This window comes from Physcomitrium patens, chromosome 2, assembly GCF_059467195.1.
Source record: "Physcomitrium patens ecotype Gransden chromosome 2, ASM5946719v1, whole genome shotgun sequence".
In the NCBI taxonomy this organism is placed as follows: domain Eukaryota; kingdom Viridiplantae; phylum Streptophyta; class Bryopsida; order Funariales; family Funariaceae; genus Physcomitrium; species Physcomitrium patens.
Genome location: NC_143411.1, coordinates 11,295,747 through 11,311,117, shown reverse-complemented (window position 1 = coordinate 11,311,117; position 15,371 = coordinate 11,295,747). Strand labels below are relative to the sequence as shown.

Genomic DNA, 15,371 nt, shown 5'->3' with positions numbered 1-15,371 from the left:
CAACATTTTGTTAGTAAAATAATTACTTATTTTTATCTTAAGATAAATAGTCAAGATTGTGCAAAACATATCATTCATTTATAAAAAATAAAAATAATGGTTTTAGTATTATTAAGTATTTCAAAAATAAAATTCTCTATGTTCTAGTTGAAAAATTAAAATTTAATAAGTATTTAATATTTAAGCATTTATATTAACAAAAATAAATAAATATGATTTATAATGGATATTAAAAAAGTCATATATTTTTTTCATATTTTTAAAACTATTTTTATCAAAGAATTTTAATTATATATATTCATAAATCGTAGAAACTATATCAATTTTATCAAAATATCTATTAATAATTTTAAATAAAATATGTTATTTATTTGTAATTTATAAGTTTTAAAACTAATTTGAATAATTTTTATTACCATCACATAATTAGTTGGTTCGTTTATTAATATCCAATCCGAAAAATGTACCAAAGCAAATCAGAATTAAGCTTAATTCAAGTATTTGAAACTATATATATATATATATATATATATATATATATATATATATATATATATTGTCATAATAATTAATAATAATGATGTTACGAGATGTATTTTAAAATGTTTTAACTAAATGAACGAATTTTTTTAGTTTTGATTTTAAAAGTAATAAATGCGTTTAACTTTAAATAGGTTTAGTATTTTAGAATTTTGTCTTATTTGTGTATGTATACATATGTATGTAATAAAATCAAAATGTACTTATATTTATTTATAGAAAATTCAAAATGATTGATTTTTTTAATATATTATAAGTATATATATATATATATATATATGCATACATCATTGAATCAGCGTTCAAGTAATTATAAGATTCATTAGATTATTGCATGTATTTGAAAACAGATATATATATATATATATATAATATGGTGGTTAATCTATTATTTGCAATATGTGATTATGTTGTGTTGCAATGTTAAGCTTTACAATGCTTTGAAATTGATATTTTAATTTTGTTTTTGGATTATGTAATTTAAGTATTTTTTCATTAAGATTTTTAAAAATATGTCTTATTATTTGAAATTAAATATTTTTGATATTCTTATAACAAAATAGTTTTAGAAGTCAAATTTAACATCTTCACTCTTTTGAGGTTTCAAATATATGTGATGTTGATTATATGCTGTTTAAACAAAGTCTACTAAAAGAATCAACTTTAGCAATTAAATTTTAAACTTTATATTCTTTGATTTGAATAAATAATGAGTTCAATATCACAAAATTAATTCTAACACGCATTTACTTATACTCAAAAAAAGAAAAAACTGTATTAGAATTTCACCAACAATTCTCAATTTGAACAAAATATAATTATATTTTACATTCTTTTATTTTACATTCAGCATATTTTATATTAATTTAATACAGCATATTTTATATTAATTTAATACAGCATATTTTATATTAATTTATTGGATACTAAATTTATCTATTATTGATATCGAAATATTTAATTATTAATATTTTAAATAAACATTTCATGATCTTGATCTGACCAAAATTAAGTTTTAAATGGAAATGTCCATCAGTTCTTTTAATCTTTTTCAATTTAATCCATATATATATATATATATATATATATTTTTTCTGTTTATTTTACTCATATAAATTTATACTTAGAATAAATAGTATGTAACATTTAACAAAAAGTGTTAAAAGAAGTTACAAATTGGATTCTAAACTGTGTTTTAAAATATCAGATTTACATGCAAAATGATAATCAATTTCTAGAAAAAATAGTATAACTGTAAAATCATATTTATTCCTGGAATTAGACGTCATGTTGTAAAATGTGTATTTTCATATTTATAGTCAAAAATCTGATAATACAAATTTTATCCATTCAAGTCTATTTAATTAAAAAACGATAACAGTAGTTTCCAATAAATTTGATGGAATCTTTAAGATTTAATTTCCTAAAAATATATTTATGTGTTAGATTTGTTTCTCTATATTTATAAATAATGTAGGGAACAGAAAACTATAATATAAATATACACATATACTATTTTTATTAAGAAAGATAGGAGAATTTAAATTTGTTTTCATAGTATCATGAAAAAACAAAACAAACATTTAAAGTAATGAGTAAGAAAAGTTAGAGTGTTTGAAACTGTAATGTACTGAAACAATAGAGAAAGAGAATAATAACATCTATTTAAAAATATCCAGCATTTAAAAAACACGTTCAAAAATTTGTTTTTTATGAGAAAATAAATAAATAGTAGGTCAAAATCTACAAAATATAAAAACAACAAGATTCATTATTTTAACTACTTATACATCATATGAGTACATTTTAAATTACACGCACTGAATAATGATATAATTAGTGCACATTTTCGAGCTTAGAATCAATTAATATTAACAAATAAATGTTAAACATGAATGGAAATCATACTTATTTTTGAACAAACTAGCAATACAACTGAGTGAAACCTGAATGACAGTTTTGAATGAAGTGACCTTCAGAATTTGCATTTATTTATTAGATAGTTAATACACTCAACCTAAAGTATTCATATAAATAAATAGATAAATAAATAATTGTACCTATTGTTAAACACACATAATCGCTGGCAGCATTTAACAACAAATGCTTTCTCAGGAAGGTTAAAACTCTTTTTCACAACATATACCTCTGACTCATCCACAACCATTACCTTCATCCATTATGATTCACGACAAAAACTAAACCATTCACATCCCCTATTTCTCTAGCAACCAACGGCTTTACCAACTTAACAGAAGAAAAAAGGCAGCGAGACAAAAAATAACTTCAACAACAACCCACAATTCGGAACGAGCAATCACGAGAGCACGCCACAGGAAAAGCAAAGACACAACGGGGGGGGGGGGGTTGTGCAAATTCGTTGAAAACCCAGTAATTGCATTTTCTAGAAATAACAAATATATATTTCAAAAGGGATCCGGGATCATCCCAAATTCAGTCCCCCAGATCCCGAACCCCCATTTGACATGTGACTTGATAAACATGCACGAACGCACTCACACACGACTATCGGACCCCCCCCCCCGCGAGCACCTTCCATCCATCACCCAACCATCCACCCCAACATTCATTCATTAATTCATCCAGTCACAACACACGCAAAAGCTCCCAATCACCACGTATACATCCTCTCATCATTCATCCATCCGATCCCATCTGATCTCATTCTTCCACCCTATCACCGTGTAGAAATTTACCCTCACCTCTCACCTTTCACCACCACCCTGACGAAGCAGGGCAGGGTGGGGGAATCTACCAGGCAGGCAGGCAGGCAGGCAGGTAGGGAAGGGAAGAAGAAGAAGAGTTACCAACCAACCAACCCATTCTTTAACTAACTAATTAATTAATTCATCAATTGATTAGTTAATTAAGTGCTCACTCGCCAGATAAACCCCCACCTCCCTTCCCACTCCCTTTTACCGCTCCCGAAGTGGGGTGGGGTTGGGGGTCGTCTCATTTTCTTTCTCTGTCTCTCTGGACCAGTCCCACCCAGTCAGTCCAGCTCGGCCGGTCGGTATGTCCAGAGAAGGGGAAGGAAAGGGGGAAGGGCAACGGAAGGGCAGGGCAGGGCAGGGCAGCAAGGGATTACTACTACTGCTACTACTACCTCTGGTCAGGCTGCTGGTGAGGTATCAGCAACAGCGATGAAGAAGACGACGACGACGAAGAGAAGGGGGAGAGAAAGAAAGAAAGAGGAAGATGGAGAAAAGAGGAGCCAGGGAGGGCTTGGCTGCCTCTTCTTGAGCCTGCACTCCCCCTCCCCCGTCCTCTCCCTTCTCTCAGCCTGACTGACTGACTGACACTCTCTCTCTCTCTCAATGTGTTTCAGTGTGTCTCTCACCCACTTCTATCACTGATACTTGCTGCCCTGCCCTGCTCTGGCTGGCTTTGGCAGCCCCACACCCACTCCACCCCTGCTGTTTTCTCAACTCTCTCTCTCTCTCTCTCTCTCTTCTACTTTCGTCTGGAGCTTGCTTGCTTGCTTGCTCTTTCCTCTATCACCATTGAGGGAGGAGGGAGGTCCCACTTGGGTCGGGGTGTCTTCCCTTTTCCGCTTGTCCCGACGCTAAGCCCAATCGGTCGCAAAGTGGGTTGTTGCTTGTGTCGCAATGGATGCGTAGAGAGTGAGTGGGGTCCAACTGCTATCATTCAAATCACTGTCAACTCATACACATTGGGGTGGTGTTGGAGGTCTCTTCGCAAGGAACGTGAATAATGGAGTGTGGGGATGTTGGGGAGTGTGGTGGTTTGTGAAAGTGGCGATGCAGTGGGAGGGAGGTGGGATGGGGCATCGTGGGCTTGAGTTTCGTGATTTGATAGTGGGTGGCGATGATGTGGGTTTGGAGTAGAAGGGGAGAGAGCGAGAGAGAAATAGTGAGTGAGTGGTAGAGAGGAGCCAGTGTGGGTTTGTATCTCGATCCGAGGGTGAACGGGAGTTTGGTCGTCGGAAGGGATTGTTAGTGGGGCTGTGGACTGCAGCGTGACGGTTGGAGTTGGGTGGCACTGTTGCAACTGATCTCTGGCGCATGGGGAGACAGGGACACTATATTTCGGGAGCTTCCTGAGGGGAGCTGTTTTTTTGGGGGTCAACTCGTATGAGGCAACATTCATCTGGAGAAAGATGACCCTGGGTCGGCATTGCACTGCGGGAGCGACACCGCTGGTGTCGAGGGCGAAACCTAGTCTGAGGTAGATAAACAGGCACAGGACAATACTTCTGTGATTCCTGTGTTAGGTTGTGGATGCTAAAAGGAAGGCTTTGCTGGCTACTACTACGTCGTCGTCATTTCAACACTAGGACACTTCATAGTTTCAGCTTCACGTCGTCTCTTTCGTCACTAGATCTACGACTACCGACCAACTGTGAGGCGGTTAGTTACTTCTTGGTGCGACCTCCCGAACTCAGGTGGGTGGCTACTTGTAGTGGATAAGAATCTGAGGACCGAGACAAGCAAATGAACATATTTGAAGAGCTTCCTTCTTTGTGGTATTGGAAGTTACAACCTGGTTTCGCAGATTGCGAACCGTTTGGGAATGTGGGCTTTGATAGCCAGCCGGGTTTGGAATCTGTTGGTCTTTATCTTAGTCATTGGGTTCCTTGCGTGAAGCTCGGTAGCAGTGATCATTTTGTGAAATGCACTTTTGGTCCTCTTCTGGGTCCTTGGAGTCCCTCTTCAAGGAACACCTCCACTGGGCCATGTCGCTGCGGTTGTGGCTCGACCTGTAGTTACGGTTCATCGCCCTGTGTGTCTCGGTAGTGATTTGGGGTAGCAGGTAGTTTGCATGTGGCATTTGGCTCGTGGAGTGTAGGTACTACCAGTAGGCGCTTGTATCACCCCGTTTCTTATTGTATTGGAATGTGTAGTTTTTGCTTAGTCGAAACGAATTCGACTGGCTTTGTCGTGACGCCACTATTTCAGATGATGCTTCCCACACTCTCGAGAGCCAGATTCTGTAGATACTTCGAAATCGTACATCTCTGACATCTTCACGTTAATCTTCCATGGATTTTCCTCATTGTGGCGTCGTCTTGCATGTGTAGCAGGTGATGACTCATGACATAGATTTGGTCCCAGCATACAGAAGATCTATGTACAGGTATCACTTCTTCCTCAGTGCATAGTAAGTCACTGCGAGTCTCGAGTAGGTGTATGGTCGTCCATGAAGACCTCACTCATTTGACACTCGGTTTTCATTGCTAGTCCTCTAGGGTTGATTGAAAATTTTGGTTTCGCATTCAATAAGGCAACATACGTCTCAACAGGTGAAAAGTCCTGGACTTTGGATTCTGAGGGATTGAACGGCGGGTGTTGAGAGGAGTGAAGATGGCGTCAAATACCGTGACAAGCGAGCTTTCGAAGAAGACCAACATCTTCGGCTTGAAGCTGTGGACAGTAATAGGAGTATGTGTTGGTCTAGTAATTATTGCTACTCTCTTTCTACTGTGGCTATGGCTGTTATCGCGTCGTAGGCCAAAAAAGGACAAGCTCCCGTTGCATCAGGTCTCAGATGCAAGCTCCAAAGAAATTAAGGATGTTAAAATAGACAGGGTTGGCAACACGTACCTCCCGCCGCCGGATCCAGTTCTCCTTACGATCAGCGAAAACTCGGGTGAGAAGGATTCTATGGAGAAGGGCGTGGTCCATGTAGGAGATACAAAATCCTCCAGCTTCAAGAATCCCATTGTGTGGAAAGGGGATAGAGAAAAGACGGGCTACGCAGGTGAAGTCATCATGCAAACGCAGGATAACACTATCGAGCGACATGACAAGCCCAGCTCGCTCAAATTTGAAGCGAACCAGGAGAGGGGCTCGTTTCTGAGTCTGTCAGGGGGCTCCGGCTCTACCCGGAGCCTCGACTCGCCTGTCTCTGCAGTCCCGGAGGTTTCCCATTTAGGGTGGGGCCATTGGTACACCTTGAGGGAGCTCGAAGCTGCCACAGATAGCTTTGCCGATTCTAATGTTCTCGGCGAAGGTGGCTATGGGATTGTGTACAGAGGCCAGTTGCCCGATTCCACCTTGATCGCTGTCAAAAATCTACTTAACAACAGAGGTCAAGCGGAGAAGGAGTTTAGAGTGGAAGTGGAAGCGATCGGACGCGTTCGACACAAGAATCTCGTGCGCTTGCTGGGGTACTGTGCGGAGGGTGCTCACAGGTGAATGTCATCCCTTCTTCCTGCCCAGTTTGTTGTGTGGTGGCGCAGCTCCTTGATGTTCTTTGTTGACCTCGTTTCTGGTGGCTGTTGCAGGATGCTTGTGTACGAGTACGTGGATAATGGAAACTTGGAGCAGTGGCTGCATGGACCTCTGTCCCAAACAAATACACTTCCATGGGAAGCCCGCATGCGGATTGTCATGGGTACTGCTAAAGGGTGAGTAAGCTGAACTGTGTGTTGCTAGTAAGCTTTGTCTTGTGGGTCTTACTACAATTTGTCCTCGATGATTTCTTTAATACTAGAAGGTTATTCGAGGCACTTGTAATCCACGTTCTACCAATAGATTCCTGAGGTTCACTGATAGGAGCGCAATTTTCTTCCCTTTCCTTTTTACGTTTGATTTGTTTTGTTTTGTTTTGTTTTTTTTTTTTGTTTTTTGTTTTTTTTAAATGTGCATTGTGACTTGTGATTAGGTTGGCATATTTGCATGAGGCTTTGGAGCCGAAGGTTGTGCACCGTGATATCAAATCCAGCAACATTCTTGTGGATGCGCAATGGAATGCTAAGGTGTCTGATTTTGGACTTGCCAAGCTTCTTGGCTCTGGCAAGAGCCATGTCACCACGCGTGTCATGGGAACTTTCGGGTAAGCGTAAAGTATGATTTATTGCCTCGTTGTAACAATAATTGCAGCTAGCAACGGTGACAAGTATTTGTTTGTCTTTCATGGTTTTCTCCTTGAGTCGTTACGATGGTTGTTTTTGCAGGTATGTAGCCCCCGAGTACGCGAACACGGGCCTGCTGAACGAGCGAAGTGATGTGTACAGCTTTGGGGTGCTTCTCATGGAGATTATCACCGGGCGAGATCCTGTGGACTACAACCGTGCTGCTGGAGAGGTAAGAGATTCTGGTCACAGAAGCCATTTACGGGCGAAACTTTCTACGCCAGCGACACTTCGTGTGCAGTCTTAAGGGACTAGCTTCCTACCATGTCGCAATGTGTAACATATATCGAATGCGTGGTGCAGATCAACTTGGTGGACTGGTTGAAACAGATGGTGGGCAATAGGCGCTCAGAGGAAGTGGCAGATCCATGCATGGAAGTGAAGCCAACTTCGCGAGCCCTGAAGAGGGCTCTTCTGGTAGCCCTGCGGTGCGTGGACCCAGACGCTCTGAAAAGACCCAAGATGGGCCATGTCGTTCACATGCTTGAGGCCGAGGAGTTTCCCTTCCGTGATGTACGTTCCATCCCCTTCGTCTCCTTTGAAATCTTTTTCATGATTCTTGAATGCCGCCCATCCAGTGACTCATTTTACTTATCTCACCACTCCCCACTTGTCGTGCAGGATCGGAAAGCTGGGTCCAGCCACCCCCGCTCCCACCGCACGGAGGCTCAAAACCAGGAGCGGTTGCTGCAACGGCTTTCTAAGGGGCATCCAGCCGATGTCGACAGCGATAACTCCGTCGACGACAGCCCTGCTAACCGGAACTTCGTAAGACGCAACCGCGCGTACGAGAATCTGGCCACCAGCTCACCTCGTCGTTACGAAGGGTGATAGATGGGATGCAATCACACGACCACATCAATCACAATTCTCCATCAACCAATCAATTAATCAATCAGTCAGGCGAGCGAGGCTATTCTCTTTGTCGATGAATCATCCCCGCTTCACTGTTGTCCGCCGTGTGCAGTTGAAGACCCGCCACCACCCGTTTCAAGTCAGCCTTCGAGATTGACACCATAGTTGGCCACTCAGCAATCCAATTCTAGGGGGTAATGGGTAGTTGGGGGGAGGGAGGGGGAGGAAGTGTCCAGATGTAAGTAATATACATTGACTGTACTTTTATAGGAATCTCGGTGTCGGAGGGGGGAAAAGAGTTGGTTGTGGACTCCGTATACAAACTTCGAGTAATTTTACAGGCCTTTTTTGTTTTATTCTCTTGTGTGTTTTTCGTTTTGTTTTGTCTTCTGCTCTTGTTTTTCTTCCTTCTGTGTCTCTTCCTCTTCCTTGTGCCCCCTGTCACGCTGAAGTTCAGATGCTCAAAGGCTCAGCTCATTCGCATGCTTCAAGAAAGTGGCATAACACTCGAAATTTTTTCCAGTCCCTGAACTCCATCACATCAGGAAGTTCGTAGCTTTTTCTTCTCACGCTTGAAAAAAAACACTAAGGAATGCTCTACTTGCTGTGGGTGTTAATTCTATCACTACTTCGACACGGGTTGCATCCTAATCATCCAGTTACACATGTCAGGGGAGGAAGTGGCAACAGTAATTGCTGCTTCACAATCACAGTTTGCATGCTGATACCCGTTGGATGGGCTCAGTGTTTTGGCGTGGTGATCAAGCATAGGTTTTGACTTCACGGCAACCCTTCACAGAAGATGGGTATTTGTGTGGAAGCACTAGTTGCTGCTGCTGCAGCAGTAGGATGTAGGAAACAGTAAGAATTGGGCGTTGTGAGTCTGTCAAAATCGAGAGAGAGAGATCTGAGGTGGGGGGGGATGATTCTGCAGGCTGGCGGTGTCATCGCCGTGGCCCTACAAGTGTGTTCTGGTCAGGAACAGGCTTTTTGGTCAAGCAGTTGTGCAACTTTCATGGTTGACGTCTCCACAGCATTGAACCTCCATGGTCAATGATCGAAGTACACAAGCACGGCGTTTTCAATTTTGAGTGCGTCCCTTTCACCTACAAATCGGCTTAAGTTCACAAGAATGCCAAAAAAAAAGAGAATGGAAAAAAAATAAAATCTCTTCAGTACAGCAAAAGGTGTGATTCTTCATGGTGAATGCGTTCTTTTCTCCTTACTTGAATATCAGAGGGTGTTAAAAGTTAAAGTTAGAATGGAAGAAAAAGTTTTGAAGAATTCTAAAAGCTTGAAGAAAAGGGAGACATGTGTCGTTCACAGAAGGAAGGATTAATTGAAAATAAATCATTTGTTCATCATTTAGAATTATATTTGGTGTCCATCACCTCATGGGTGCCTCGTGGAACTTCCTCTACTTTTCAACCACTTTGGTGAAAGCAAGCATCATGGCTGGCACTTTAGTTTAGAGGTGACAATGGTATCCCCTCTCTTGCAATTTTTTGCCTTTTTATACATTTCAAATGTTCACTATTAATTAGAATTAAACATTTAGGTTAGAATATGTGTTAATTGTGATTTTTAGAGACTACTTACATAAAAATCAACGACATTAAAGAATCCAACTTGTGACGCCTTAAGTTAGAAGATAAATTTAGAGTTCGACTTTTGATTTTGGTTTTTAGAACCATTCACATGACTTAAAAACCAAAACAAATAAGCTCCTAATTCTAGAAATTGAGTCTGTGGTTGTGAATTATGTGTCTTAAACACACTTAACTTGTACCAACTTGCATTGAACTTATTCTTTAGGATTATAATTTTTCTCTTATAATTACTGGTAGTGTATTTCAAATAGAATATTAAACAAACAATTACAATGAGTAGTTAAGAATCTAATCTTTGTTGTTGCTTACAAGGTGCTAGTAATTATTGCTGTAAGTTTATTTCTAATTGGATAGAGGTCCATTTGCCTCAGTTTGAAAAAGATTAACAACCATCATTTTTTTTTTTTTTTTTTTTTTTCAATATCTAAATTTGAAAGAGGTACATGTATATTTATTCATAATTTAAAAAGAAGTAGTAATAAGTGCTATCTAGTTTGAGTTTGTGAAATATACATTCTAAATGTTTTTGGAAGGATGCTTTAACAATATTTATTGCAGATTAATTAAGCATTTTCCATATACTGGAGTATTTTTCTTTTTCTCATGCTACCAAAACGAACTCTTCACCTTTAAGAATTTTATTGTGTTATAATTTTAGGATGAGCCTAAAGGTCATTGTCTCCATCTAAAGTTGCCATCCTCAGTTGTCTTTTTCTAGTTTTAATAAATAAATAAATAAAACAAATTTATTATTGATAAAATTGAAGGCCATAAAAGCAAGTATGTGTTGCCATTTAAGGAAATCATTGTTACTATAATGAAATGACAAGTGGAGGATTTTAAGAATTCTTAAACCTATTCTTCAACCATTGGTTAATATGAGTTTTTTCAAAAAATACTCTCCAATGTATCCTCATGCCTTTGACATCCACAATTATACGAAACATTTCCAAATCTTTAGGAAAACACAACTAACTTTTGCCACTTTTTTTAAACATTAGTATTTTGCATGGGGGAGGGGATGAGGAAGAATGGATGAGAACAGAGGATGAACCCACCCATCCATCCATCCTTCTCGAAAGAATAGAAAGGAAAAGAAGGTGGGCAATTGCACCCGCTTCCTCCTTTCCCTTCCCCCACTCCCGAAGTCAACCCCCCTCCCGTCCAAGTCTCCCCCCCCCCTCCAAGTCTATCTTCCCCGATCCCGTGGGAGGGGAAGTCTGGTGTGGAGAGGGTGTGGTCTTGGGGCGGGTCTTGCTGGCAGGCAGTCAGTCCAGTCACAAGCAGAGATGGCAACTGCGCCCCAATTATTTTGGGTGCTGCTTATTGCTCTCTCTTCTTTTCCGTCTTCTGCACTCTCACGGGCATCTCGCTCGCTCGCACGATCCTCCCTTCCCTCCTCTTCCAGCCACGCCCGTCACGGAGCCCACGCCCTGCATATTCACTCTCACAACGACGGAGCAAGCAAGCAAGCAAGAGCGAGAGGGAGGGAGGGGGGAGAGAAAGACTGAAAGAAAGCGAGATAGAAAGAAAGAAGGAAAGAAGGAAAGAAAGAGAGGGACGGGGGACGGAGGGAGAGACACCCTGAGGCAGCGCTATAATCTTCTGGCGTTCATGGGATGGATGGTAGGCAAAGCAGAAAGACCCAATGCAATGGGAATGGAATGCTGGTGGGAGCGCTGTCTCGCCACTCCGTCTCCCTCCATGTCTGCAGACTACTTTTAGGGTTCCCACGATTCGAATTTAGGGCTTGGATGACGAACTCATGCAATTAGGTGGTGCCCCTGATGATGATGATAATGATGATTACCATGTGTTATAGAATTGATGATGCAACAACATTATAAAAGTCATGGTGTTTGTCCAAACATGCCATTGTGTATCAACTCCCAATCTAGTAATTGAATAAATAAATGCATACCTATTGATTAATGTTCATTCAAATGGAAGTTTAGGCCAGTCCTACCATGCCAAATTAATTTGTTGAGAATTAACATCAAAATACCTTAAACCACCAACTTAGTGACTTTTTTCAATTTGTGAGAGTTTTTTTTTTTTTTTTTTTTTTTTTGAATAATCATTATTATAAAGTTTTTGCAACCAAAAACTTTATAATAATGATTATTCAAAAAATAAGGTTCTAAAGTGTTGCAAAAAAAAAAGAAAAAAAGAAAAAAAGAATTGCCATAGTGGTTTAATAGGAAAAAATAAAAAAATGAACAAAGCCGTTTTTGCATTTGACCATTGAACCAAGTCATAGATTTAAGCAAAATAGTGAGTAATCAAAGCAAAAATTGGGATCATGAAGCCACCATATTAGCAATCACATAGATGGGATTTTGTACAAAATCTAGGCTTAATGAGCACATGCATGTGGGAAAGAAGTCATTACAATAATGACCAAAAACCATGGAGGAGGAGGTAAAAATTGTGGCCAGTTGCACATATTGCACATGTTAGCCTGCTTCAAATGACAAGAGTTCAGGCCCCAAAACCACTTGCTCATATCTCAAATTTACATGGAGCTATTCTAAAACTATATAAGCTAATTGAAAATGGCCAAAGCAAATTATTGATGAAAGAAGGCCTATTCCACAATAGAAAGTATATCAAACTTTTTTACAACTATGGAGGTTCTCACATGAGCAAAGTCTACACCCTTCTTCTTTTTGTCATTTCCTTCCAAATCAAAGCCCCATGGAATGCGTCTTTAATTTGCATTGCTTGTATAAAATATCCTCTCTAACATATTTGTGAATAGTGAAGTAAATTGTGTATGCAGCCTTATAGAATGCAAATAGATGTCAAATGGTGGAAATTAAGGGAGGTTGAAGTAAGAAGGGAAGCAAAAGTGGCAATTGATTGGTAAAATGTAGGATCCAAATGGTGATATTAGAGTAAAAAACTATGGCTTCTCGCAACTTGGTTCTTTGACACTTGCTTGGTTAGATGTTGTATCCTCTAAAATCATTGTTTGGCATGTATGTGTACTCTCCATTATCTTCCTTGTACAAATTCTATACCTCTTTGCCATAGCTCTAGCTTATTTGATTGCTTTCATAATTTGAGTAATGGTGGCCTCTTTTGCATGCAATTTCTTTGCACACTTTACCGCTTCTTATTCAGTAGCACAATATGTTTAGAAGGTGGCCTTTTCCATGGCCCATAACTTTCATTGTTAGATCTGCTTTGTTCATTCCACTATGTGCCATGCACTAGTTTCTCCTTGCTATGCTTCCTTTTGTTTTTAGCTTTTTCTTTTCTTTTCTCTCTGATGGTCTTTCTTTGCTTATAGAGCTTTGTCTCAAAGTCTCACTAAATTTTCTACTTTTTCATACTCACATGAGGAAAGTATAATGTATCTTGCAAAATCCACCACTAGATTATGTTGTTGCTAGTTGAATTAAGTAACAAAAGACAACTTCAAGAATTGTGTTATAGGCTCCTAGTCCTCTTCTTCAACTTCATCTCTTTTATCTTGTGCTTCTAGATTATTTGATTGAAAATTATATACAAAGAAATGATGGTTGGTGGTATTTAGTTGTCACTTGTTTGAGCTGCCTCTTATCCAAAGTAGCCAATTAGTCTGTGGCATCACTTTCCTACACTTGCTTCAAAGTGCCACCATCTTCAAAAGAAGATATGAAAAAATATGATAAAAACAATATGGTATTTTGCAATTATAGGATATAATTGAGTGGTTTCTTACTACTATTAGTTGTTGGTTCAAGGGTGTGATATAGTTAAAGGTATTTTGATGTTAGAGTTCATAAGAACAATCCATTCAAGGATGGTTTGTTCAAGAAATCTCTTATTTTTAAAACATGATTTGATAAATTAGCATGTGAAAAAATGTAATGGACTTTTTGCTAGCAAGTATCAAATTTTACATCTCTTATTAGTTAAAGATAGTTCTTAATAGTTGAAAAAAGCTTTTTAATAATACATAGTCTCTTTTGCTATTTATTTAGTCTCTTTTGCTATTATTTTTTTAATTCAGTGGAAGGCAGAATTATTTTTTAAAAATTTGGATTTAACTTCTACTTCCTATCTACCTACTTTTATTGAGGTTAGGAGTAGCAAATAATCATAGTAGAATAGATACCAAGCTAGTACTTGGTATTGGATGAACATAAAAGATAAACAGTTCTTTGTAGCAAAGTATTTTAATAAACTCTAAACCTTTAATTCTATCAATTTTTTTATAAATTATTTTGTATATTTTATTTTAAAATCCCACATTCTTAATATTGCACTCCTTCTGTCAAAGTTTAGGAACTCTTAATAGTTGGTTGCTAGTCAATAAGCTACCGAAAAAAATTAAAAGAAAATACATAATATTTATATTTGTACAGACACAAAAATGATAAATAAACAAAATAAAAAGGTTAGAGTGCAAGCTAGGTACTTGTTTTGTAAAATTGATAATAAACTTGGAGTAGAATCATCTGTCCATTGATGTACCTTCCAATCCTTATAAATATTTTTTTGAAGAATGATCTTTTATTTCCTTGTTTTGTATGGAAGATGTTTTGACAAACTTGTTCAAATTTTTTATATTAGATTATATTTCTAAATCATATAAAAATATTATGTGTTTTGATGTATGTCATTTTAAAAACAAAATGGACATATTATTTAAGATTAAATAGTTTGTATTTAAATTTAAGACTTGCATATTTTTATTAGAAAATTTGTAATTTTTTAAAATTAATATAATTTAATGAAACTTGTAGAAATATTTAATAACTATAAATTATTAATATAGTATTTTTAATTTTAATATTTATTTTAAAATATATAAAATTATAAATACTTTTATTTACATGATTATTCATTAAGCTTTTTAAAATGCTTATATATTTAATCAAGCATCAAAACTTAATTTGTATAATTTTGAGTTTATCATAGAATAATGACTATGATGTAATATTTTAATGACTATCTACCACCAAGACTAGTTATTATTATAAAAAATACTAATTAATCGCATAAATTCCAGCCAATCAAAGGAAATTTTTTTGTATCTTCTACTTCATAATCTTTGCAAAAAGCTCTATTTTTTTTTTTGTATATTTTAGAATTAAATGCTCATGCTTCACTCTGGTACTTATTAATAAGAAAAATTCTTGTTGCATATTCATTTAAAATAAAATTGGTTGTTATACTTAATTATATATATCCATATTTATAGATTGGAATTGATTAATGCCACCATTGTTGTATTTTGTATAAAAGAATAAGCTCAAGTCGGATCAAATGGATTATTGATGGTCCTGCTGTATAAAAAGAACTGTGGAAATGTAGGGAATTAATAATAATAATAATAATAATAATAATTTATTTTTTAAAAAAATCTTTGTTAATATATAGATGGTTACACAAACAAGACAATACATGTATGAAGTTTAAGATGCTCAATCACAATTACAATTTTGATTGAGAAAAAGTTTAAGAAATCAAAATAA

At 37.3% G+C, this 15,371-nt stretch overlaps 1 protein-coding gene across 4 annotated transcripts; it reads left to right on the top strand.

Moving 5' to 3' along the window:
• The first annotated feature begins 3,807 nt into the window (after positions 1 to 3,807).
• LOC112278941 (putative serine/threonine-protein kinase At1g01540) lies at positions 3,808 to 8,649 on the top strand. 4 transcript variants are annotated; one of them, XM_024512877.3, is made up of 8 exons: positions 3,808 to 4,749; positions 5,606 to 5,658; positions 5,825 to 6,715; positions 6,809 to 6,931; positions 7,189 to 7,359; positions 7,481 to 7,610; positions 7,742 to 7,951; positions 8,060 to 8,649. In XM_024512877.3, exons 3-8 carry the CDS (start codon positions 5,886 to 5,888, stop codon positions 8,267 to 8,269), a joined length of 1,674 nt encoding a protein of 557 aa, XP_024368645.1. In that variant the 5' UTR covers positions 3,808 to 4,749; positions 5,606 to 5,658; positions 5,825 to 5,885; the 3' UTR covers positions 8,270 to 8,649. The 4 variants fall into 4 exon arrangements, with proteins under 4 accessions (XP_024368645.1, XP_024368646.1, XP_024368644.1 ...); XM_024512878.3 differs by having other exon boundaries at positions 5,603 to 5,658; XM_024512876.3 differs by having other exon boundaries at positions 3,808 to 4,966; positions 5,603 to 5,658.
• Positions 8,650 to 15,371: the final 6,722 nt, after the last annotated feature.

What these genes read in the sequence shown, in the direction of transcription:
- LOC112278941 (XM_024512877.3), top strand. Translation starts at nt 5,886, where the DNA reads ATGGCGTCAAATACCGTGACAAGCGAGCTTTCGAAGAAGACCAACATC. An exon ending in TGTGCGGAGGGTGCTCACAG is followed by an intron (nt 6,716 to 6,808) that starts GTGAATGTCATC and finishes TGGCTGTTGCAG; the next exon opens with GATGCTTGTGTACGAGTACG. An exon ending in ACAACCGTGCTGCTGGAGAG is followed by an intron (nt 7,611 to 7,741) that starts GTAAGAGATTCT and finishes TGCGTGGTGCAG; the next exon opens with ATCAACTTGGTGGACTGGTT.